The sequence below is a fragment of the Xenopus laevis genome, chromosome 6L (genome assembly GCF_017654675.1).
Source record: "Xenopus laevis strain J_2021 chromosome 6L, Xenopus_laevis_v10.1, whole genome shotgun sequence".
NCBI classification, from domain to species: domain Eukaryota; kingdom Metazoa; phylum Chordata; class Amphibia; order Anura; family Pipidae; genus Xenopus; species Xenopus laevis.
This window is the reverse complement of record NC_054381.1, coordinates 149,265,518-149,293,062: the sequence shown is the minus strand read 5'-3', so window position 1 is coordinate 149,293,062 and position 27,545 is coordinate 149,265,518. Positions and strand designations below refer to the sequence as shown.

Sequence of the window (27,545 nt, the reverse complement as noted above, 5' to 3'; positions counted from 1 at the left end):
ACTGTTGGGATTTGTTGTCTGTTTCTGGTTCAGGAGGAACATTGATAAGTGGTGACAATTATGTTTTTTTTTTTACTTTCAACACAAATATCTATGCAACGTGGGTCCCTGCCTTCTTCATTGTGCCAATACAAAGCAGGAGATACGAGTTCTGTTCCATCTTTCCCAGTTTATACCTTTAGCACAGGTGCAAACAGCAATTGGGTTTCTTTGTAATTGGGGAGACATAATGGGTTCTCCCTTTCTCAATCGGTCAAAACTGGTGAAAATGGCTTAATGTCAGTGCTGCTCAATGTCCGATTTTCTCCCACATCATATGTAGCACCCCCCATTCCAAACATAGTGATCACCATCCCCTATGTATCACCCACCATTCCATATGTACCACCCACCATCCCATATGTACTAACTGCCCTTCCATATGTACTACTCATCCTTCCATATGTACTACCCACCATTCCCATATGTACAACCAACTATTCCATATGTACTACTCATCCTTCCATATGTACAACCAACCATTGCATATGTGTTACCCACCATTCCCATATGTACAACCAACCATTCCATATGTATTACCAGGCCCGGAATTGTGGAAAGGCCACCTAGGCCCGGGCCTAGGGCGGCAGGATTTTAGGGGGGCGGCATGCTGCCCAACCACACCCACATTGGTTCAAAAACACTGGGAATATGCTGGAAATACAATCATTTTTTAAATCCACATTGCTCCGGTCCAGATGATGAAAATTTGCATGAATAAAGGGGAGGGGACATGGGCAACAAACAGCAGTGGGCCTAGGGGCGCCCACTATGTAAATCCGGCCCTGTGTATTACCCACCATTCCCATATGTACAACCAACCATTCCATATGTACTACCCACCCTTCCATATGTACTAATCATCCTTCCATATGTACAACCCACCATTCCATATGTACTACCCACCATTCCCATATGTACTACCCACCATTCCCATATGTACTACCCACCATTCCCATATGTACAACCAACCATCCCCATATGTACTACCCACCATTCCCATATGTACTACCCACCATTCCCATATGTACTACCCACCATTCCCATATGTACAACCAACCATCCCCATATGTACTACCCACCATTCCCATATGTACTACCCACCATTCCCATATGTACTACCCACCATTCCATATGTACTAATCATCCTTCCATATGTACTACCCACCATTCCCATATGTACTACCCACCCTTCCATATGTACTAATCATCCTTCCATATGTACTACCCACCATTCCCATATGTACAACCCACCATTCCCATATGCTGCAACATCTCCAGCTCAGTCCATATGGTCCATTTTTGGAAAACTTTCATTGGCAGAGCAGGAGGGGCAGTGACATGTAATGAAGGCAAATAGTCATTCATTTCATACATAGTGAGATCCAATCATGACATTAATCCTTTATTGTGAATTACTCAAGCGTGTCACAGTGGATCTATAACAATAAATTCCTGATTTGCTTTATGAAAATGACTTTCCCGACCGCCCCCCCCCCCCACCCAGTCAGTTCATACATATAGACTTCCATTTACAAAGCTAAAAACAGAACTATATCATACTGGCATATTTATATATATATATATAGTAGTACAAGAAATGTGGTGCTTTGGCAACAGTGTGTGACAGCTTGTGACATTGGCCCAGTTACACCAACAAAACACCAAGAAGCCTGTGTGTTCTGGTCCCATTGCAAATACAGCAGGAACTGCCCTAAATCTCATTTCACCAACATTTTACCCAACCTGATTTCCAAGTATTGCCAGTTATCAGCTGTAGCTCTGGCTGGCACTGCCCAAATGACAGTTAGAGGGATAGGAGCAGGGTGGAAAAAGAAATTAAAAGTGGGCGGAGAGTGGGAGGAGACAGACATGATTTCCCCACCCAGGAGCAGTTTCCATAAGGATTACAATTGCAGCAAATAAATGGAAAGGATTGGAGAATGTGGGAATTTTGGCAGCTCTCTCTGTATTGGATTTTTCTCTTTACATGTGTACGAGCAAAGTGCTTCACAGAAATGTATGAATCATTTTCTTCTACTTAAGACTTTGAATAATTCTTGTCAACTTTTTAGATATTTTATATTCCTTCAATCAATAATGATGATATATAATGGGCCCACTTCATCTTACCCAGTGCAGAAGCAGCAGAAAGAAGCGTAAAGCTGCCCGTGTACCGAAACCTCAATTAGAAGAATCTGTTGTTTTGTTTTTTAGCTGCTCTTGGTGAAAGTCTGGATCACCTGTTATCGGTCATTCCTGTTTGTCCATGTGTACTCAAGAATGCACAGAGGGTTTTATGTAAATATCTTGTAGAAATGTTTGATTTTGTCACATAGTATGAACCAGATATGAGGAGCGTCTGCAAACTGCTCAATTTATTAATTCAGGTGGATTTAAATGGGTTTCTAGGAAGGACGGGCAGTTCTGCCGGCTGCTCATTACTGCTAATATAAGTGATCTGGTAATTTGTTGTTTGTGCAAAGCCTTAGGGTAGAACTAGACGAGCGTTTTCCATGCGATTATGCCGGATCCGACGCCCTGCGCCAAAACGCAGGTGTCAAGTTGGATGCGACGGGAAACAAGGTAAGAAATACAAGTGTCGCAGCGTTGTCCAACGCAACACGACTGTCGGATGCAAACGCTGCAATATCATCTGACATTGCTATTGCTTACCTTGTTTTCAGTCGCATCTGCATTTTGGCGCACAACGTCGGATCCAGCAGAATCGCATGTAAAACGCTAGTCTAGTTCTACCCTTATAAGTGGCCGTTTTATCCCATATTGGCCTGACATGGATCTTACATTGATTCCACCACTGGAAAATACAGGAAAAAACACAGCTCTTTGTTCCCAAAGGCTCTGTCCTCACTGAGGTGCAACCATTGAACACCCATGTGTACAAACTTTTAGAAATACGTTTGGTGAGATTCCCAAGAGGAGAGACAGTGAGACTAAAGATAATTAAAGCTCCATGTAACAACTATGGCTCATTTAAGGAGTGCAAAGTGCAAAATATCACCCATTTCTCCATATTTTATCCTGCAATCCCAGATATTGCCAAAAACATGTGCGCTAGATGGTACAAGGATTTCCCTGGATAAGAAAGAGCTCACAATGTGGAAAGATGGAGCAAGTAAAGGTGGCCATACAAGGGCCGATAAAAGCTGCAGACAGACCGAGTCGGATTGCGGCCGCATCTGTTCGTTGATGCGGTCCCATGATCTGACCGCCCGTTTATCTTTAGTTATGATCCGATTGATGAGTTCTGATAGGATCAGCCCGATATCGCCAAACGAGCGGATCTCTCAGTGTATGGCCACATTAAGTCAAGCAAGTACATGCCCATCAGTTGCACTGGCTTCAGCTGGCACAACATCATGTGATTATCGGCAAAATACAACACGGGAGCCATCTTTGTGCCTAGTGATTGTAATGAAAACCTCATGCATGTGGAAATCAACAATATTCCCTGAATCACATCCAGTTGAGAAAGAAACTGCAGCTGGAATGCTTTTTTGCAACTACTTCCGTTTTTGTATCATTTTTCCCCCTGATGAAGACCCTTTATGGGTCGAAACGCATAGGGCATAAAACCACTATGTCTTCTTGTTTTTGATTAAATAAAATCTTTAATTCTTTTTTTTTTTGGACTGTACAGTCATCATTAATTTACTATTTTTGCCATTTCAGAACTGACCCACAAGTCATCTACAAATCAAGAGAGACAAAGTGTGTCTAGTCCTCCTACAGCAGGTCAAAGCATAGGATTAGTTGGCCCAGCCTTAAAGGAGAAGGGAACTAAGTAAGCTTTACCAGAAAGGTCTATATAAATATACCAGTAAACCCTTAAAGTCAAAAGAAACACAGCATTTCTTTCCTTCTATTGTGTACACATGGGCTTCTGTATCAGACTTCCTTCTTTCAGCTTAAACCTCCAGGGCTAGGGCTTGAGCATGCTCAGTTTGCTCCTCTCCCTCTCCTCCCTTCTATGCTGTAGTCTGAGCTCAAAGCTATGAATGAGCAGGGAGAGACTCAGGCAGGAAGTGATGTCACACCGAGCTAATATGGCAGCTGCTATACTAAAGACACAAAGAGAGCTTCTAGAGCTGTTTACTTAGGTATGGTAAATCATTCTGCAGTAATAATATAGTCTAAAAGCTTGCACTATTGTGGCTTATCTACTAGCAATAAACTGCTTCGGTAGCTTTCCTTCTCCTTTAAAGGAGAACTAAACCCTAAAAATGAATGTGGCTAAAAATGCCATATTTTATATAGATAACTTGTTGCACAGGCCTAAAGTTTCAGCTTGTCAATAGCAGCAATGATCCAGGACTTCAAACTTGTCACAGGGGGTCACCATCTTGGAAAGTGTCTGTGACACTCACATGCTCAGTGGGCTCTGAGCAGCTGTTGAGAAGCTAAGCTTAGGGGTCGTCACTAATTATCCAGCAGAAAATGAGCTTCCCCTGTAATATAAGCTGATGCTACAGGTTTGCTGATTATTAAATTCTGATGCTAATTGCACTGGTTTCTGTGCTGCCATGTAGTAATTATCTGTATTAATTACTAATCAGCCTTATATTGTGACATTTCTATTCTATGTGTACTGTATATTGTGAGTGGGTCCCTAAGCTCAGTAAGTGACAGCAGCACAGAGCATGTGCAGTGAATCAGCAGAAAAGAAGATGGGGAGCTACTGGGGCATCTTTGGAGACACAGATCTTTACTGCTAAAGGGCTGTGGTTGCCTTGGGCTGGTACAGAAACCCAAAACATAATGTACATCATTTCTAGCTAATTCTTTAGTTAAGCTTTAGTTCTCCTTTAAGGCCGGTTAAACTAAGATCCTAATGCTTATTGACTGTTCTAGATACTGCCAGAACTGTAGTAGGATGATAACTATCCCCAAATACTTCATATATTTGCAACTAAGGGGAATTTGAGCAAAAAATGTTGGCATGTGATCTCACAAAAACCCTCTGCCATATTCAATATACAGAGATTGCCATGAGTTTGGCTTCACACAAACTAGAATTTGCTGCCACCAGCATAATGCAAAGGCCAGAGGGGTGAATAACAACAGTCAACTGCATATTTGGCTTTGGGATCAGGCACATGTTTGAGTATCAGCTGAGACCGATCCCACTGTAAACTCAGGTAGGGCTGTTCCTCTAGGTATAGTCACAGACAAATCATATGAAACAATTGCCTTGGGCCCTTGCAAAGCAGCGTTTGTAGGTAGAAAATGTGAGAGGTACAACAAGATGGAGGCACATGACGAAGATATTGCCCATTCCAAATACATTTAATTTGTATCTCAACAAGAGATAGGCTGAACAGTCCTACTTTATATAAATGGTTGCTCAATTCTGTGCCGGGACCAGGATGAACTATAGATTTATCACACAGAGTTTACAGAATGCAACAATAAAATATCTGTCTGGCCTTGACCAAAAGAAGCCGTAAAAATCAATGGGAGGGCAAATAATTTAAAATATTATAAGGGTGTACCCTTGATTATTTTCCTTTAACACTTCAAGATTATGCCTTATTGTGATAAGTTTATTATTATATATTTAATTAGCCTCAGTATATATCCTTGGAATTACCTGCAAGACTGGATCACTAGTGATACAACAATGAATCCACCAATAGAGAAGCAATGTCCAAAGTGAATCTAATGCATTTGACTAACAATTTGCCCTTTACAATACAGACACCTAGGGCAAGATTCTATGGGTGTTGCAGTGAGAATTTTCTATTTTTTGCATCCATGTAAATAATCCTCCATATTTATCCCATGATATTGCCATCAACGCATTGCCAGATTATGAGGTATACGTGTTTTCTAACATCATCAGTGATAGGCCTGGCACCTCTGCTACTATATGTGCTCTTATTTAGAATTACTTATACTAGATATACCATGACCTGGATGAATGAAAATCTTCATAGTTATTTGTGCTCTTCGTTCAACCACAGTCAGGGCCCACTAAATTTGGAGGCCCAAAGCAAATGCCCCTTTTCTCAGCCATAAACAAGACCTGGGTACAATGGGTTGGTCAGTAGTCAACTGAGACCTCAATTTGAAGTACCATGAATATTATTCTTATTCACATTTTCACATGGGCTTCATGGATCGCCGTTGACCACTTCCTGCTGACTATAATGCTATGAGACACCCAGTGCCTGTAATTGTTGCCATAAATGTGCAAACCTTTCCAACTGACAAATCACAAGTGGTGGGGCCACTGGTGACTCTTCCTCTTTGTTGTCAACGACTTTTTGGTCACCCTAGCACCATAGCAATAAAAGAAGGAGGGTGTAGGGCAAACTGGGGGCAAAACCAAGTCAGACCAAAGTGTTAAAAAGGAGAATACTTTATTGAACAATCATCTCAAGCCTTACGCGTTTTGTGTCTAGGTGACACTTAATAATAGGCTATGATATAGAGCAGGGGTCCCCAACTTTTTGTTCTGAATATATAATAAAAGAGTTGGAGAGCACTGCAAGCATGAAAAAGCTAACTGGCGGTGTCAAATAAGGGTTGTGATTGCCTATTTAGTAGCCCCTATGTGGACTGGCAGCCTACAGGAGACTCTGTTTGGCAGTACACCTGGTTTTTATGCAACAAAAACTTGCCTGGAATTCAAAAATAATCACCTGTTTGAGACCACTGGGAGCAACATGTTGCTCACGAGCCACTGGTTGGGGATGACTGATATAGAGCCTATGATTAAGTGTCGCTTAGACACGAAACGCGTAAGGCTTGCGATGATTGTTCAATAAAGTATTCTCCTTTTTAACACTTTGGTCTGATATGGTTTGACCTCCAGTGTGCCCTACACCCGCCTTATTTTGTTGCTATACGTTTTGTGTTTGTTCCTTTGAGCTGAGAACCCAGGCAGGAGCAACTGGGCCATCCCTATACTCGTTGAGTCCTTAACAATTGTGGTATTTATGTTAACTATTTCTCTTTTGGACACCCTAGCCCCATTCCTTGACCTCTCAACATCTTGAAAAGTCAACAAAAGGAGCAATCCCATTCCTCATTCTACTGTATATACAAGCAGACAATGCAATCAGAATCTTGTCCTTACGAGTCCAGCAGTCATAGATAAAATACTATTAAATGTATCCATCCCCCAATGCTGAATTTCATCCCTATACATCATTTATATGAAATATCAATATACATTCACTTATAGCACTGTGATTCGGTAATGGCACTTTGAAACATATTAGACATTCATTATAAAGTAAACCATGTATGTTATCCACACACACAGACACTTGATTACAGTACATAGAAAAGACTGAGCACAGCTTATTCACTGGAGGGATGGCTATGGCAATGGGTTTTCAAGTTTTCATCGTTTGATGCTGTTGCCTGCAAGTGAAACGAGTGAGCTGGGGCGGCACTAGGGCCCACACACACAATCACATTGATTTCGTTGTTTTGTGTTTAGCTTTGGTATGTTTGGAGTCAAGCCCCACCATATCCTTCTGCAGACGTCTTTTGACTCATGAGTTCAGCTCCTCCATCACTTCCATGACAATAGTCCGTGGCCCAGTTAGGATGAGGTTGCTGACTGTTCTGAAGTCACAATGCAGAACGCTGAGACCATTCACCGAGACGACAAACTGGCAGATCTAAATGCAAAACACATATCCGTTAGACACAAGCAGTCATTTTGTTTTCATCAATGACCAGAACCGTCAATGTCTGCAGAATGAAGAGTCATTGATTGAAAGGTTTATGCTAAAGGGATGAGCACTTCCAAGTGAGAGGAGATACTGTTTCAAATAATGAAATGCTTGATAAAGGGATACTTTAGTCTTGTAAAGACCACGAGTGTGCAATGAGACCCTCAGACCCAACAGGCTTGATACTTCAATTTAAACAATATTCAGTTTATTTCTATCAACATAGAAAAGCTATACATTTTTACTACATAGGCCAAGGGCACACTGGGCTAATTCTCAGCCTGAGGATACACCCAAACGCAACGCAAACTGCATCGGCCAAGGCACTCAGAGCAGATTTTGGCAATAAAATGCATACTCGTTCATTTTAGAGCTAAAATCTGCAACACATGCCTGTACCTGACCCGACATACTGGTTCTGGGTGCAGACACAAAAGAGTTCTGATTCAAGCTTAGGGGCTCAAGCTTGGCTGAGAATCAGGCCAGCGTGCCAGTGGCCTACTGTGCTTCATACCTCATGCTACTTCATAGTGCAAATTACGATCATTGGTCATTTTTGAACAATTCAACTCCCAAGAATGACAGACCCATTTTTTAATAAGAGCCATACTTTCCATGTGAAAGCCACTGGCTGGAGTTCTGAGTTTGGACTCTTGGATTAAACAAGAGTCACTTCCTGTGAAGTAAAGAAACTGTTGTATTATCCAAATGCACTCACTCATATGTATACTCCTAGTTTGTCTGAACAGCCAAACTACTGCTAGATCAGATCATTCAGCCACTTCCCATGGCCAAATTGCATTAACTCAATTAACAATGAAGCTGTATGGGGGCCTGGAAACTTGTAGCAGTGGCCCTTCCACCTGTGGTTGGCCAATGACAGCCCATATGAGCATTGCCTCCAGATATAAAGAATAACATCTTTCCTGTACCGTTTTACAGAATGAAATAAAGTCTGCCCACAATATATACAAGTATGATGATGGATTAAACCTGTCTGATCTCTTTATCCATTGACGCTGCAAAAGATCCAGTGTTTACTAAAGTCCAATGCTCATAATTTGTCTCAATAGTGGGCATGGGTATCAGCTAAGTTGGACCCATTTGATTCATATCCATATTCTCCTATAAATATTTTTATGAATTAATAAATATTTTTTTTTTTTGTATTATTGCCAGTGAATCAATGCATTATCAAATTATGTGCCAATTCATATCTGGTATCAATTACTTTACTTTTGTTATCATTCTTATTGTTTTCTATGTTTTCTAATAATAAATGTATATGTATCATACCTGGGTAACCAAATCTGGCAAATATTCATCGATTTGGTGAAACGAACATCCATAGTATGGACAGCTAATCCATCAGCCGCTCTAATGTTTGCTGTTTTTATGTAAATGTGAGCATTTCTACAGCTTGAATGAGAGCTCTTGTCATGTGTATTAGGATAAATAAGATAAATAATGAGGACTCTTTAGTAATTTATTTATATAAAGGGAAAGGGCATTTTCATCATTAGCAATGTAATGGCTTTATAACGGAGGAAGAGGTGAAGGAAATTGAATATGTTTTGTGGCAGCAATTCAATTAACTGAATATCTTTATAATAATTCATAATAATAAAACTTTTTATTGCAAAAGCTACAGATACTCTTCCCCTTTCCGCTAGATCTGCAATGCCAAGTTTTGTTCCACAAGGGCTGAACATACTAATGTAAACACATTTATTTCACAAATAAACCCTATTATTTTACCCAGGAGTGACCCCTCCTGCTCATCTATCTTCTACCTCACACCCCCGATAATTGCTCTGTAAGGTTAGGCTGGGAGCTTCTGGTGTGGGTGGCCTAGCACTGGCGGGGGACAATTTTTTTTAAAAAAATGGAAGGGGCCATTCTTCCACTGTATAGAGCACTTGTAAGGCCCCATCTAGAATATGCCGTACAGTTTTGGTCTCCATCACTCAAACAGGACATTATTGTATTAGAGAGGGTACAGAGAAGGGCAACTAAGCTGGTAAAAGGTATTGAAAATCTTAGCTATGAGGAAAGACTGGCCAAATTGGGGATGTTCCCGCTGGAGAAGAGGCGCTTAAGGGGTGATATGATAACTATGTATAAATATATAAGGGGATCATATAATAATCTCCCTAATGCTTTATTTACCAGTAGGTCTTTCCAGCTGACACAAGGTCACCCATTCCAATTAGAAGAAAAGAGGTTCCACCTAAATATTCAGAAGGGTTTTGTTACAGTGAGAGCTGTTACCCCCAACTAGATTGAGGGCTCTATTAACCCTCACCTTTGGTTGGGGATAATATTTTTTGACAACAGGTGCCCTTTAAGGTATGGAGATCCCAGTTACGGAAAGAACCATTATCCAGAAAACCCCAGGTCCCAACCTTCTGGATAACTGGTCCCATACCTGTATTGGTATTTGTATAGCCGGCAGCTCAAGGTACATACTTGCCTTTAGATATTAACATAGAAATTCAAGTGGATATGGAGGAAAACCCTTGCTCTTACATAGGAATGGGTTCATCTCGTCTTTGGTGCAGCATAGCAGAGTGCATACAGCGCTGCGCAATGTGTTGGCACTCCCAAAATACATGTTAATAATCCTTGCTCTTAGATAGAGTGAAGTTGAAGTGGTAATGTGATTCTTTACAAATGATGAAGAGGTAACAGGGTTCATACTGGCGCTTAAGTATTCAGAGGATGTTGAAGTAGATATGGAGTAAATCCTTGCTCTTGGTAGAAAGCAGTTGAAGTGGTAATCAAGTAAATCCTTGCATTTAGATATTGAGTTTCCAGCTCAAGTGGTTATGACGTAAATCCATGCTCTTAGTAGAAAGTTGAACTAGAAATGGGAAACCTCCTTGCTCTTACTCTTACTCTGAGTGGAGCTGAAGTGGCAATGGGATTCATTCTTCCATGCTTTTACACAGCACAAGTGCAATTAAAGTAGCAATGAGGCGCATACTGGCTCTTAGATTGAATTAAATTGAAGTTGCCTTTAGTTAGTGAGATAATTCTTTGCTCTTAGATAGGAAGATTGCAGAAATGCGTGGCAGAATTCACGTAAATAGAAAAATCCGAACGTAGCTAGCAAATGCAAAGTCAGGACCAGTCTACCATTTCTGGCTCATTTATCTGGTCAGTAATAGCAGGAAATTAATGTACTCGAGCAGTTTGCCCAGAATAACAACTGTAATTACAGACTGCTGACAGCACTGCCTTTAATAAGCCATCATAATGTGCAGCATAATTACAAAGGTTCTGTGCTAATCACTAGAGGTAGCAGCAAAAATAGTAATGTGTGGGCTGCAACGGCAAACTGAACTGTGTCTTTTACAATATGGCCACACAGATGGATATAAAGTCTCCTGTTAGTGCCTCTCTCTCCAACAGATAAACATCTTAAAGGAGAAGGAAAGTCTGTTTGCACTTGGGGGTGCCAAATGTTAGGCACCCCAAGTGATTGTATTGACTTACCTGAAACCTGGGCTGGTGCTCCTATCAGCAGAAAACTGCGCCGGCCAAGGGTTATACCAGTGAGCACCATGGAGCGATCCTCTTCCACCTTCTCTTTCTTTGCACGGCTGTGAATGCGCAGTAGAACGAAAAGCTGAACTTTAATAAAAAGTTAAATTTGATGTAAGAAGAAGCCGGAAGAGGACTGCTCCGTGGTGCTCACTGGATTAACCCCGGGCTGGTGCAGTTTTCTGCTGATGGGAGCACTGGCCTGGGGTTTCAGGTAAGTCAATTCAATCACTTGGGGGTGCCTAACATTTGGCACCCCCAAGTACACAAAGCCTTTCCTTCTCCTTTAAAGGGGTGTTTCACCTTTAAGTTAACATTTACTATGTAATAGAACGGCTAGTTCTAAGCAAATTAATTAACTGGTTGTCATTATTTGTTTTTATCGTTTTTAAATCATTTGCCTTCTGACTCTTTTCAGCTTTCAAATGGGGGTCACTATAACCGCCAGGCCAGCTCTGTACAACCAGCTAGGACCTGCCCCGATCCACCCAGTCCCTGTCCAATGATGTTACAGTCCCACTGTCTTTACATACCAACCAATACAATATACAGTATTAGAAAAGGTGACAACCCTTGTTAGAGCCATGCTTGAAACCATGGAACATCTAAATCAGTCATCCCCAACATGTTGCTCACCGACCCATTGGATGTTGTTCCCAGTAGACTCAATGCAGGTGCTTATTTTTGAATTACTGGTTTGGAGACAAGTTTCAAATGCAATAAACAATGTGTACTGCCAAACCAAGCCTCTTGTAGGCTGACAGTCCACAAAGGGGCTACCAACAGCCAATCACAGCCCATATTTGGCACCGCCAGGAATTTTTTGCATGCTTGTGCTTTACATTCACATTTGGCTAATGAGTAAAAAAGGTTGGGATCTAGATGAAGAGCATACTTCATTTTCTGAAGCACATACAGTAAAGTGTCTCCAAACCTGAGGTTTAAGGTGAGCCCCTGCTTGATGTAAAGCACAAATGAAAACCAAATGCCCAACACATACACAACTTTGAAAGAACTACCTGGTACTACTGAATGTTCACAGGTGTCAAGAGACATTTAAAAGGAAAATAGACAGAATATACCTCTACTACTACTGCTACTACTACTGCTACTACTAAATACAGTATATTTTATGATTTCATGATACTGTACCTTCATTCCTGCAGCAGCTGCTGGGCCACTTGGATCGACTGCTTGGATATGGCACGGCTTATTCCCTCGGACAACAAACCCCCATCCTACTGCATCACTGACAATCTGGAAACGAGTATGGCACATTTATTTGTAGCTCCATAAGTCTAGACGTCTCCGATCACCTCATTTTTCAGATAATTAGATACTGTTCATAGTTATTCTCAAAATTAAGTTTTAGTAAAGAGATGTAAAATGGGTTTAGGTTGCAAATGAATTATTTTGTGCCTCATTTTTCTGACATTTAGACTGCTATGTCAGTTGCTATGGTCAGTGTCCCTGGCTACAGGACAAAATCAGAGCATAACCAAAATGCAGAATTAACACACGACTCTGATCAACATTTGTGTATATGAAAATCTCAGGTCAGTTCAGGAATTGCAGTACCAGTTGATGGATAGGCCTTTAAATTGCTTAGGGGATGTTCCAGTCAGAGAAGTAGATATGGGAGGAAATACTGATTGATTAATAAGCCTGGGAGGCATAAGGAGGAAGGTCTTTAGACTGATGGACTGGGCAGGTGCTACTGAAGGAAACTTCTTGTTCATTAATAATCCAGGAGGGGCTTTAGACTGATGTAAAGGTCAGTTGTTGATTTCACTACAAGTATCCCTAATGATACTAATTATGCTCGTTTTTCAAAAGAGCAAACTGATTTTTTAATATTTCATTTTGAAATCTGACATGGGGCGAGACATGCCTCTTTATAGGTCCCTGGTGAGGCCTCATCTGGAGTATGCAGTGCAGTTTTGGACTCCAGTCCTTAAGAGGAATATAAATGAGCTGGAGAGAGTGCAGAGACTAAGTGCAACTAAATTGGTTAGAGGGAGGGAAGACTGTCAAGGTTGGGGTTGTTTTCTCTGGAAAAAAGGGAGGACATGATTAGACTTTACAAGTACATTAGAGGACATTATAGACAAATAGCAGGGGACCTTTTTACCCATAAAGTGGATCACTGTACCAGAGGCCTCCCCTTTAGACTAGAAGAAAAGAACTTTCATTTGAAGCAACGTAGGGGGTTCTTCAGAGTCAGGACAGTGAGGTTGTGGAATGCACTGCCGGGTGATGTTGTGATGCTGATTCAGTTAATGACTATAAGAGGGACTTGGATGATTTTTTGGACAGACATAATATCAAAGGCTATTGTGATACTAAGCTCTATAGTTAGTATAGGTATGGGTATATAGAATTTATGTGAAAGTAGGGAGGGGTGTGTGTATGGATGCTGGGTTTTCATTTGGAGGGGTTGAACTTGATGGACTTTGTCTTTTTTCAACCTGATTTAACTATGTAACTATGTTGTCAGTTTCCGAGGAGCCCCCAGTGATGTGACTGATAAACTTCAGAATGATGAAGTGTTATTATCCCTCCCTTCCCCCCAGGAGTCCATCAGCGGAACAATGGAAAGGTAACCAGAAAACAACACCCTGGTAGATATAAGAACAACACTCAATAGTAAAAATCCAAGTCCCACTGCGACTCCTTCAGTTACATTGAGTAGGAGAAACAACAGCCTGGCAGAAAGCAGTTCCATAGTGCAGCACTACAAACCAATATTACAACTAAAAAAAATACACTTGGATTAGAAATTAAATTTTACATGGTAGAGTGAATTATTTGTAGTGTAATCAGTGTAATTAAGAAAAATCATGACAGAATCCCTTTAGAGACCAGTCTAAAGCTGGCCATAGACGCAAAGGTTTCGTGTACAGTCCATCAATCGTTCCGAGGACAAAAGCACCGACCTAGAACTAACATAAAGGTTTACATTGTTGGATTTTAGTCGGAGAAATGACAAGTCGGACGATGTTCTGGTCATTATTGACGTTGTAGTGACGTATGTTAACTGACGCTCATGGAAATTACATCTTTTCTTAAGTGGAAACTAGGTATTCAAACGAACGTACCCCGAGCGATCATGTGCACAAATCCTCGCTGTCCTATATATTTCAAAACAGTTTTGTTTTGAGTTTTAAAATGAGTTCGGTATTTATGAATGCCAAATACAGAGCAGCACTGGCAATCGCTTTGGCAACAGCCAGGCGTATTTTCGCCAGCGCTACGCAAATTCACTAAAATCCGAAGTTGCGCTCAATGAAAGCTTAAGGTTGCGAAGTTGCGCTAGCGTTAATTCCCCAAGCAAAGCAAAGTTACGCTAGCGATGGTTAATTTGCATACGGCGCCAAATTCAAGTTACAATGGAGGTATATGTAGCAGCACTACACATGCCTGGGAAACCTTCAAAAGAGCAAATAAAATTTTTATTTTGCCCTACACATGTGTCCACTGTATAGTTAAGGTGCCATGAGTCAGGAAATGTAGGGGGAAATGAGTTAGAAATTTTTTAACTTTTTTTGAAGTAATCCCTATCTACTCTATTGCACTTCGCCTGGTCTGAGGTCGCGTCAGTGAATTTGCGTAGTTACGTCCGTTGCGCAAATTCGCCAGGTGTAATGGTGCGAAGTAACACTAGCGAATTTATGCCAGCGTCCATTAGTGAATCGGTGAATTAACGAAAATGCGATACGCTGGCGCATTCACGCTAGCGTTAGGCGCTTCGTTGTTTAGTGAATTTGCCCCTTTGTCTCATATGGGACAGCTGCGGGAGTTGCAAGCTCACAACCCTGACGATTTTAAAAATGATCTGAGGATGTCTGAAACATTCTTCAGCTGGTCAGCCCACTGATTCAGAAGCCAGATACTGCAATGAGAAAATCAATCTCACCAGAACAAAGGCTAATTACAACTCTGAGGTTTTTGGCTACTTCTGTCAGAGTTCATAGATATCGTCAGATCAGCAATACATGCAGAGATATGATCAGTAGCCGACAGAAATTTTCTAACCAGTCCGATCGACCAAACGGCGTGGCACGACAAATGTCTGAGCACTGCACATACGGTCCGAAAATCGTCCAAAACGAGGATTTGTACGATCGGATCTTTACGTCTATGGCCAGCTTAAGATTGCTCATCGGCTGTAAAAAGACAATGGCATAACTATAGAGGGTGCATTTTATTCTGTAGTGGACACTGCTGTACAGGGGAGAGAAGACGACTAATGTTGGTAGGAGGCTGCACCATAGACCACTTACAGTTAGAGTCTTCCTCGTGTACGGGGCCCCCGGAGACACAAGTTCATCCAAAGTCACAGGCCTCTTGAGCACTGGCAAGACGAAAGCAATAGCATGAGAACCCTATATAAACACTCAAAAAGGAAACATTCATCAGCAGATATTGTTACTTTTCCTACTGAAACCTACAGGGAGCCGATTTCACTTCCTTTATTCTCGTTGCCATCCGGAATGCCAACAATGTACTGAAAAGCAGGGGAAATGCAGAAACTTTTGCAAAGGAAACATTACTGTGAAATATTCCTCTTTTTGTTCTGCGGCTCTCCAGTTTGCTCTTTAACTGTTATCTGGTTGCTAGGATATCCTAGCAACAATGCAGTTGTAAATGGCAGACTGAAACACAAATAGGAGGGGAGGGGTCTGACTAGAAAGAGAACTGATTTTTATAAGGGTCCTATTATGTCTCTTGCCAAACTAAATTGCTTTATGAAGCAGACGGACAGAAATTCTAGATTATGATTGGTATTACAGTGTGCCTTTATTACCTTTCCACTTCATCTTCCTATCCTGCTATACAAATCACTACATGGTTGCCAGGGTAAGTGGTCGTAGCAACCAGACAGAAATTTAAATCTCAAACTATAGACCTGTCAATTTACATAATTCAAATACAACACTTCCTACAAAAGTTAATTTCAAGTTCAACTCCCCTCGTTAGGGGATAAATCTAAAAGGGACATTATACTCATTCTTATATAACCAATGTTTTTCTCATCATTATCCCAAGACCTGCAGAACCTGTCGAACTAAATTCTCAGTCAACAGCTTGAACTGATGGTGCAGAATTGAGGGCTCCGATATTCCTGTTACCCAATTGCAACTGGGCCCGGTCAGTCATGACTATAATTCTTTAAAGGAGAACTAAACCATAAAATGTAATATTAAAAAATTAATATGGCTAAAAATTCCATATTTTTATATTGAACTTATTGCACGAGGCTAAAGTTTCAGCTTAATAGCAATAGCAGCAATGATCCAGGACTTCAAACTTGTCACAGGGGGTCACCATCTTGGAAAGTGTCTGTGACAATGACATGCTCAGTGGGCTCTGATTGGCTGTTGAGAAGCTAAGCTTAGGGCTCGTCACTAATTATCCAGCAGAAAATGAGCTTCCCTGGCTGTAATATAAGCTGATGCTACAGGTTTGCTGATTATTGAATTCTGATGCTAATTGCACTGGTTTCTGTGCTGCCATGTAGTAATTATCTGTATTAATTACTAATCAGCCTTATATTGTGACATTTCTATTCTATGTGTACTGTATATTGTGAGTGGGTCCCTAAGCTCAGTAAGTGACAGCAGCACAGAGCATGTGCAGTGAATCAGCAGAAAAGATGGGGAGCTACTGGGGCATCTTTGGAGACACAGATCTTTACTGCTAAAAGGCTGTGGTTGCCTTGGGCTGGTAAAGAAGCCCAAAACATAATGTACAACATTTCTAACTACTTCTTTAGTTTCACTTTAGTTCCCCTTTAAAGGAAGTTCTGCATCAGGAAGTGTTGATTTATTTTACGAATTTCAGATGGAGTTAGAGTTCATACAGGGCTGTCTTTAGTTATGGTGGGGTTGAGGCCAGGGTCGCTAAACCAATGAGGCGGGTTGAGGCACTCGCCTCAGGCGGCAGCACCTCCTGTTTGCCAGGGGCAGCAAAAATGTCTCTCCTGGTAATTAAGAGCCAAATTTTCGCTTTTCAACCCGGAAATTTAGCTCTTCTAGTGCAGAGAGCGCAATCACGTTCTCTGCACTAGCGACGTGGACCACCACGACCCCTCCGGTGCAATGTGGACTACGCCGACCCCCTCGGGCACTGAAGAGGTGAGTGCCGTGGAGAGGGGTGGGGGCAGCAAAAGGAAGGTCGCCTCAGGCAGCAAAATTACCAGGATCGCCCCTGGTTGAGGCAAAGCAAGACTAGAGGGCCTCATTATTCAATAAAGTTGAAATGCCCAATGTATGGTTTTTCAAATATTAAATTTGTGGCTGTGTTGGGCGGTAAGAGTTGTACGTATGGATGGGCGAATTTGACCTGTTTAGTTTCGCCAAGAATTCGCCGTGGGTGAAATGTCGCCGACGCCCATTAAAGTATATAGGCGGCAAAATGTTTTTGACGCTCGTCTTTTTTTTTTTTTTGATGCACAACGCCATAAAGGTCTATGGCCGTCATTTCCGTGGCGAAACATGGCGAAAAAATTCACCCATCCCTAGTACTACGTCAAAAATAGCAACAACTGAAAATATAATATGTATATAATGAATAAAGTACCCCCTCTTGTAAAATATAAGGATTACCTTAGGTGTTTCATGAACATATAAAAACACGAGGCCAAAGGAACTCCGAGGTAACTTCTAATAGTCTGTCATTTTCGGAGTCATATGACAGAAATGACATCAGAACTCACCGTTTATAACTGATGACATCAGAACTCACCGTTTATAAGTATATAATTTACAAGATATTCATGGCTTTTGTGTATTATATACTGAATAAAGTACCCCCTTTTGTAAAATATAGGGATATTATAAGTTACCGAGGAGTTTCATGACCATATAAAAACACGAGGCCGAAGGCCTCGTGTTTTTATACGGGTCATGGAACTCCTCGGTAACTTCTAATATCCTCATATTTTGCAACTGGGGGTACTTTATTTATTATAATACACAAATTTCAATGAGTCATGTGACAGAAATGACATCAGAACTCACCGTTTATAACTGATGACATCAGAACTCACCGTTTATAAGGATATAATTTACAGGATATTCATGGCTTTTGTGTATTATATATATATAATACACAAGTTTCAGTGAGTCATGTGACAGAAATTACATCAGAACTCACCGTTTATAACTGATGACATCAGAACTCACCGTTTATAAGGCTATAATTTACAGGATATTCATGGCTTTTGTGTATTATATATATATATATATAATACACAAGAGCCATTAATATTCTGTAAATTATATCCTTATAAATGGAGCTTAGTGATGTCATTTCTGTCACATGACTCACTGAGACTTGTGTATTATAATAAATAAAGTATCCCCTGTTGCACAATATGAGGATATTAGAAGTCACCTCGGAGTTCCATGACCTGTACAAAAACACGAGGCTGATTCATGGAACTCCTTGGTAGGCATGCACCGAATCCACTGTTTTGGATTTGCCCGAACTGCCCAATCAGTCGCAAATAATTCGTCCGAATACTACACCAAATCCTAATTTGCATATGCAAATTAGATATGCAAATTAGGGGTGGGAAGGGAAAAACATTTTCACTTCCTTGTTTTGTGACACGCGATTTCCATCACCGTTATGCAAATTAGGATTCTGATTCGGTTCGGCCAGGCAGGAGGATTCGGCCAAATCCGAATCCTGTTGAAAAAGGCCCGAATCCCGAACTGAATCCTGGATTCGTTGCATCCCTACTCCTCGGTAATATCCTTATATTTTACAATGTAAAGGGAGAGAGAGAGCTGCTATAAGATCAGTAAATATGAGGAATGTTGGGGGAAATGAATCCAACTTCCTGTACTTATATATGTGTGACCAGCAAGCATGTACTGTACTAATGAGCTCTCCACTAATGAGCTCTCTTTTAATCACTGGGTAACACATGGGTTGGTCCGGACTCCAAGCTGTGTACAAACTGTCAGCACCTGATAGCAAGCTTACTACAGCTCTGCCCCAGCAGTAACATTATACATTTATCACAAAACCACAAATAATAAAAAATGAAAACCAATATTACTCCTTACATCATACTACAATTTAACTCAAAACTGAACAACCCATTTAGGTTCTAATGGCACAGACTTTTTACTTTAAAAACAGGTCATAGAGGTTTGTTTACTTGTTTAACCTTTGCATTAAGATAAAGTCAGTTTGATTTGAATCCTCGCTTTTGTCTAATGGTTTAATGAACAATTAGGTATTTCGGTACTGTTGCTTGGTTCAGCATTGAGCATCAAGCTGTACAGTTCTGGTAGCAGAAGGCAGGACCCTTCCCAGGTCCCTCTCATAGTGCACTTTCCCTTTACAAAGTTCCCCTGCTTGGTTGGTAATACAACACTGAACTAGTGCTCTCCCTCACTGCTGCCCAATTTGATTGGGGTAAAAACATTCCCTTATAGGGGATTTACACTATGCGACAATATACCAAAGCCAGAAAAAAAATCATGAGCTCGCTATCATCATTGGGTATTTATATCGCCATATTATTACTAACTGAAACACAGACTGTGTGTATCCTATAAGTGTCATTCTTTGGGAATACACTGTGCATGCAATGTGATTACTCGCCTGTTAATTATTTGGATAGATTCCCTTACCTGACTTTGGGTTGCACATAACCACAGGAGGGCTGCTGCTCAGTGTGGAGCTGTTAGCAAAATAACTTCCACTGTTGCTGTTACTCATACTGCTCCGTCTCACTGCTGACACAATCTTTATCTCTTTTGTGGGGCTCACTGTATGCAACCAAACAAATGACATGAAATTACACAAAATCTTCATTATGTTCATATGTTAAATGGCACCAAGCATAACCAATTTATATTCCAGATTTATTTACTCTCCCTACTATACCTGCTATCCCACAGTCACACTCCCTTCCCAGAGATTATTATCCACTGTTACTATAGGCACCATCTCTCCCTACTATACCTGCTATCCCACAGTCACACTCCCTTCCCAGAGATTATTATCCACTGTTACTATAGGCACCATCTCTCCCTACTATACCTGCTATCCCACAGTCACACTCCCTTCCCAGAGACTATTATCCCACTGTTACTATAGGCACCATCTCTCCCTACTATACCTGCTATCCCACAGCCACACTCCCTTCCCAGAGACTATTATCCACTGTTACTATAGGCACCATCTCTCCCTACTATACCTGCTATCCCACAGTCACACTCCCTTCCCAGAGATTATTATCCACTGTTACTATAGACACCATCTCTCCCTACTATACCTGCTATCCCACAGTCACACTCCCTTCCCAGAGAATATTATCCACTGTTACTATAGACACCATCTCTCCCTACTATACCTGCTATCCCACAGCCACACTCCCTTCCCAGAGACTATTATCCACTGTTACTATAGGCACCATCTCTCCCTACTATACCTGCTATCCCACAGTCACACTCCCTTCCCAGAGATTATTATCCACTGTTACTATAGACACCATCTCTCCCTACTATACCTGCTATCCCACAGTCACACTCCCTTCCCAGAGACTATTATCCCACTGTTACTATAGACACCATCTCTCCCTACTATACCTGCTATCCCACAGTCACACTCCCTTCCCAGAGACTATTATCCCACTGTTACTATAGGCACCATCTCTCCCTACTATACCTGCTATCCCACAGTCACACTCCCTTCCCAGAGACTATTATCCACTGTTACTATAGGCACCATCTCTCCCTACTATACCTGCTATCCCACAGTCACACTCCCTTCCCAGAGACTATTATCCACTGTTACTATAGACACCATTTCTCCCTACTATACCTGCTATCCCACAGTCACACTCCCTTCCCAGAGACTATTATCCACTGTTACTATAGACACCATCTCTCCCTACTATATCTGCTATCCCACAGTCACACTCCCTTCCCAGAGACTATTATCCACTGTTACTATAGGTACCATCTCTCCCTACTATACCTGCTATCCCACAGTCACACTCCCTTCCCAGAGACTATTATCCACTGTTACTATAGGTACCATCTCTCCCTACTATACCTGCTATCCCACAGTCACACTCCCTTCCCAGAGACTATTATCCACTGTTACTATAGACACCATCTCTCCCTACTATACCTGCTATCCCACAGTCACACTCCCTTCCCAGAGACTATTATCCACTGTTACTATAGGCACCATCTCTCCCTACTATACCTGCTATCCCACAGTCACACTCCCTTCCCAGAGACTATTATCCCACTGTTACTATAGACACCATCTCTCCCTACTATACCTGCTATCCCACAGTCACACTCCCTTCTCAGAGACTATTATCCCACTGTTACTATAGGCACCATCTCTCCCTACTATACCTGCTATCCCACAGCCACACTCCCTTCCCAGAGACTATTATCCACTGTTACTATAGACACCATCTCTCCCTACTATACCTGCTATCCTACAGTCACACTCACTTCCCAGAGACTATTATCCACTGTTACTATAGACACCATCTCTCCCTACTATACCTGCTACCCCACAGTCACACTCCCTTCCCAGAGACTATTATCCACTGTTACTATAGGCACCATCTCTCCCTACTATACCTGCTATCCCACAGTCACACTCCCTTCCCAGAGACTATTATCCCACTGTTACTATAGACACCATCTCTCCCTACTATACCTACTATCCCACAGCAACACTCCCTTTTATCCCCACTGCTGTAATAGTTGTGGTTCGTTATTGAGCTTTCCTTCCTTCAACTAATCCTCCTAAAATCATCACTGCTTTAAAATCCAGACATATCTACCAGAGAGAAAGCTTGTCGATTTGTCGTGACTTTGTTTGCGCAGACAGAAAGGGCTGTCGTGACTTTCCACCATACGCTGGGATCTCTCATTCAGAAGCTCCATGACTCTCCGTCTTCTCCTGAAGTTTAACCTGAACTGATAGAGCAGTTCACTGTCCACAAAATGGCGCTTGTTTGCCACTGCAGGAAAGAGAGAACAAGCAGTTGAGAGTGAATGCTAATAAAGATAACTGTGCCCAAGGTAAATAATCTGACCTACAGAGGTCTGGCTGAATTTATGTTAGGTTCCTGGGCTGCTCTCTTACCCATACTCATGATCAGGTATTGATATCAATATGAAAGGGGAAGGACTATAAAGGAATTTGATTATACAAGAGCTGACCAGATCAGTGGCCATTTTCTCTATTCGTTTTGTAAGCCAAATAGGACAGATCTAGTTGCTTTGTCAGCCAGAAGAATTTGCCTTGATAAAGGCCAAAACATCGAGGTAATTCTCATTCTTTGGCAAGGGTCTCTGCTCACTAGTACAGCTTGGCATTCGAGTTATAATTTTGGTGGTATGTATTCTAAAAATAATAAATAATGTGTTATATGCTTAATTTATACTGGTTGTATATAGTACTCTGTGTGTTTTGCTAAATATATTACATATAAAGAATCTTTTTACAATACCACCTGTGTGAATATATACATTATTTTGAGTGTGCAAGCCCATAATATCTACAATAATGTATATGTAACTACCGCATGGGGGTGGTTTGGGGCTTTTTTTGCACCTTTTTCTATTTTTGCTCTTATATAATTTGAGTGCCCTCCACCCATTTCTTGTTTCTTTATGCTTTGTCAGCCAGTCATATTATTAATCCAGACTAGTCTATCTGTAGTGAGGCAACAACCAACATTCTCTTTGGCAGGTGACGGTAAACCATGTGATGTATGGTCAATACAGGTTGTTATCAGGGATCATGGTGCCCCATATGACCACCAGGCCACCCCCCTGATTTGCCCAAACTCAACTAATCCACTTTAGTGTAGAGTCCCACCACTTCTGTGGCAGTCCTATGTATGTATGACTATTAGTGATGTGCGGGTCAGGAAAATTCAACCTGCACTAAACCCGAACCTGCAGGACCTTAACCCACACCCAACACTAACCCACAAAAGCTAAACCAGCACCCGACACTAACCTGCAAAACCTTAAGCCACATTCAACCCTAACCTGGCAAAATGTTGCCATTGTAGGACCTAAACCCAGTCTGTACCGGCAACATCTCGCTTTTTTTACTCTCCTTCTGTGCGCCCCTTCCAATATAACTATAACTATATCTGTAACTGTCACACAATTAACCATATATGTGCCAGACTTTATTGCTATGGGGGAAGGAGTGGAAATTAGGCAGTGGGCATAAATTAGGCGAATGAGTGGGCCAGGGCCGGAACTAGGGGTAGGCAGAGTAGGCACATGCCTTGGGTGCCATTAGCGCCACAATGGTTACGTCACGAAAATAGATAGATTGATAGATAGATGATTGATAGATAGAAAGATGATAGATAATAGGTAGATAGATTATAGATAGATAGATAGATAGATAGATAGATAGATAGATAGATAGATAGATAGATAGATAGATAGATAGATAGATGATAGATAGATAAATGATAGATAGATAGATAGATAGATGATAGATAGATAGATGATAGATAGATAGATGATAGATAGATAGATAGATAGATGATAGATAGATGATAGATAGATAGATAGATAGACAGATGATAGATAGACAATAGATAGATTAGATAGATAGATTAGATAGATAGATAGACAGATGATAGATAGATAATAGATAGATGATGATAGATAGATAGATAGATAGATAGATAGATAGATAGATAGATAGATAGATAGATAGATGATAGATAGATAGATAGATGATAGATAGATAGATGATAGATAGATAGATGATAGATAGATAGATGATAGATAGATAGATAGATAGATAGATAGATAGATAGATAGATAGATAGATGATAGATAGATAGATGATAGATAGATAGATAGATAGACAGATGATAGATAGATAATAGATAGATGATGATAGATAGATAGATAGATGATAGATAGATAGATGATAGATAGATAGATGATAGATAGATAGATGATAGATAGATAGATAGATAGATAGATAGATGATAGATAGATAGATGATAGATAGATAGATAGATAGACAGATGATAGATAGACAATAGATAGATTAGATAGATAGATTAGATAGATAGATAGACAGATGATAGATAGATAATAGATAGATGATGATAGATAGATAGATAGATAGATAGATAGATGATAGATAGATAGATAAATAGATAGATAGATAGATAGATGATAGATAGATAGATGATAGATAGAAACACATAGATAGATAGATGGATAGGTAGATAGATTGATAGATAGACAGATAATAGATAATATAGATATTCCGCGAAATTCGGGAAACGGCAAAAAATTTGCAAAACACAATGAAGTCAATGGGCGTCAAATTTATTTTGACACACGTTCATTTCTATGCTGACGACAATTTTTATACGCGCGCCTATTTTGTCCAAATGCATTAAAGTCAACGGGCGCCCGAATAATTTTGACGTGCCACAATTTTTATGTGTGAGACTAAGACGAATTTTCTCCACAGTTTCGCAAATTCATTGGCCGGCAGCGAAACTTATAAATTCGCTGCAAGTTCGCGCCTGCTGAATTTATTCGCCCATCACTAATCTAGATAGATAGGTAGTTGATTGATAGATTATAGATAGGTAGATAGATAAAATTTCACTCTTTTATGTAACTGGTTATTTAATTTTTTACTTACATTTTATTTACAAACACTTTACACTAAACAACGAACTTTGCCCAACCAGCAGAGCCAGACATGGTCATACAAGGTTTACAGGTTTACAATTGGGCAGGGAAGCAACAAACAGTGCTTAAGTTATGCAGTAGGAGTAATAATAGTATTATCTATACTATAGCAACCAATCAATGGGTAGCATTTCTTGATCAAATGTTTAAAAGCAAGGATGAAGTATGAAGGAGCAAACTTTTTTTTTATTAGATATGGGGATAAGTAAAGCAGGGACACCCAGTTGGGCAGGAGCGGGGCCACAGAACAGCAGACCCAGATGTGCCCCTGAAAAAGCAAAATAAAATAAAGGACAAGTGCAGTGAACTGAAATATGTGACACTCTAGATCTACAGGTGGGGGAAACAGGAACACCGATGAGAAGTCTTTCCTGTTGGGGGGCGGCTGACCTAAAAACCATTACGTCATTACGGTTTGTTTCTGAGAGTTGGAGATTCATGTGCACTCCGATCCTTATGCATTCTGTTATGGGAAAGTGATTATTCTCTCTAGGGGCCTGTTGCGTTAAACATGTGGGAGCAGCCACTGCAGTAAATATAGCTCCAGCTGTTAGCCACATTTCCCAGGAATCTCAGCTAAACAGCTCTCCAGGGAGGCTTCAATTTGGAGCTAAAATCTAGAGGAAAAAAAATGAAAGGGGAAGTACTTTCAAAGGGGATCGCCAATGAAAACAGTTTTTTGCATAGTTCGAAGCAACTTTACAAAATAAATAGTTGTAAAAAAAAAAGGGGTTTTAAAGTTATTTGTAAATTTAATTCTTGTTGAAACAGCATCTGTCTGTCCTGTCTGGCTTCTCTTTATTCATCCTGGCTGTAACGCCTGAAACTATGTAGAAGAATTTAACAGAACCGAGTTCTGCAATATATGACAAAACAGTTTTGGGTTTAGCTCCCCTCTAAGGAGAAGTAATTCTAATATACTCATATTCATGCAAGTTCCATCCCCCCATCTCCTCCTAAACTGGCAAAATTCCAAATTATACTTCTGCACCCAGCAGCAGGCAATTATTGAGTCCAGCATTATCACCCTACCCTTCATTTAGGTAGCTGACCATCACGTTGACATTTAGGGGCAGATTTATCAAGGGTCGAAGTGAAAATTCAAATTTCAAGCTATTTTTTGTGTACTTCGACTAGGGAATAGTCCAAATTTGATTTGAATTTGAAAAAATGCGAATATCAAAATTTATTCTGTACTGTCTCTTTAAAAATTCGACCGACCATTCGCCATCTAAAACCTGCGGAATTGCTGTTTCAACCTATGGGGGACCTCCTAGAACCAATTGGTGGACTTTGAAAAATCATATTTTTTTTTAGAAAAAAACTGAATCAAATTCGATCGAATAAGATGCTACTTCGATTCGCATGATTAGAACGAAAACAGACTATTCGTCCAAAAAAACCCATTTCTTTAATACATTTCGGTTGGTTTTATTTTATTCGAATTTCAACGTTATTTTTTTTTTGTTGTCATTTTTGAAAAATTTTAATGTGCTGGTTGTGCACTTCTCAGGCTTTAAATTTAACTTACTATTTGATTGCCCAGGTTTAAATAAAGTGGCAGTTTGGTAGTCTGAACAGGAGATTAGTAGTAGAGGGCATGCAAGATTACAGGTGAAACAATCTGGCATTTAGACTTCATTCTGGGTTGCTAGGGCTGCATAGGGCAAGAGTATAGAATAAAAATAATTCAGCAACTATCCATAAGATAGTTTATAACTGTTATAGGCAGAAGGCAATCATGGAAGCACTGGGATGCTGTGGATACATATAGATACCGGTATGGGATCCATTATCTGGAAACCCATTATGCAGAAAGCCATATCCCATAGACTCCATTTTAATCAAATCATTAAAAAAATTTAAAACAATTACCTTTTTGTCTTTAATAATAAAAAAGAACCTTGTACTTGATCCCAACTAAGATATAATTAATCCTTATCAGAGGAAAAACAATCCAATTGGGTTTATTTAAAGGGGTGGTTCACCTTCAAGTTAACATTTGTAATGTTATTAGGGATGCACCGAATCTACTACTTTGGATTTGGCCAAACCACCGAATCCTTCGCTAAAGATTCGGCTGAATATCGAAACAAATCCGAATTTGCATACGCAAATTAGGGATGGAAAGGGGAAAATTTTTAACGTCCTTGTTTTGACAAAAGGCACGTGATTTTCCTCCCCAACCCTAATTTGCATATGCAAATTAGGATTCGGTTTGGTCGGGGAGAAGGATTAGGCCTAATCCGATTCAGTGCATCCCTAAATGTTATAGAATGCCCAATTCTGTGCAACTTTTTAACTGGTCTTCACTATTTATTTTTTTATAGTTTTTGAATATTTTGTCACTGACCCCATCTAAAAGTAAACGCTCTGTATGGCTACAAATTTATTGTTATTGATACTTTTTATAACTCATCTTTCTATTCTCTAAATTTCTACTGTTCTCTGCACCAAAAAGTAGGGATGGACAGAATTCACTATTTTAGGAATCGGCCAAATC

General features: G+C 40.5%; 1 protein-coding gene across 2 annotated transcripts in view; it reads right to left on the bottom strand.

Annotated features, from left to right (window-relative positions):
* Positions 1–6,844: 6,844 nt before the first annotated feature.
* deptor.L (DEP domain containing MTOR interacting protein L homeolog) overlaps positions 6,845–27,545 on the bottom strand; it is an 87,723-nt gene continuing 67,022 nt past the window's right edge. Inside the window, exons 7-11 of one of the 2 annotated variants that reach the window (XM_018268232.2) lie at positions 22,129–22,308; positions 19,946–20,083; positions 15,578–15,648; positions 12,447–12,551; positions 6,845–7,694 (exon numbers count right to left, since the gene is read on the bottom strand). In XM_018268232.2, the coding sequence (XP_018123721.1) occupies positions 7,566–7,694; positions 12,447–12,551; positions 15,578–15,648; positions 19,946–20,083; positions 22,129–22,308 (623 nt within the window). In that variant the 3' untranslated portion in view covers positions 6,845–7,565. The remainder of the gene's footprint in view (positions 7,695–12,446; positions 12,552–15,577; positions 15,649–19,945; positions 20,084–22,128; positions 22,309–27,545) is intronic. The other variant, XM_018268233.2, reaches the window with a different exon arrangement.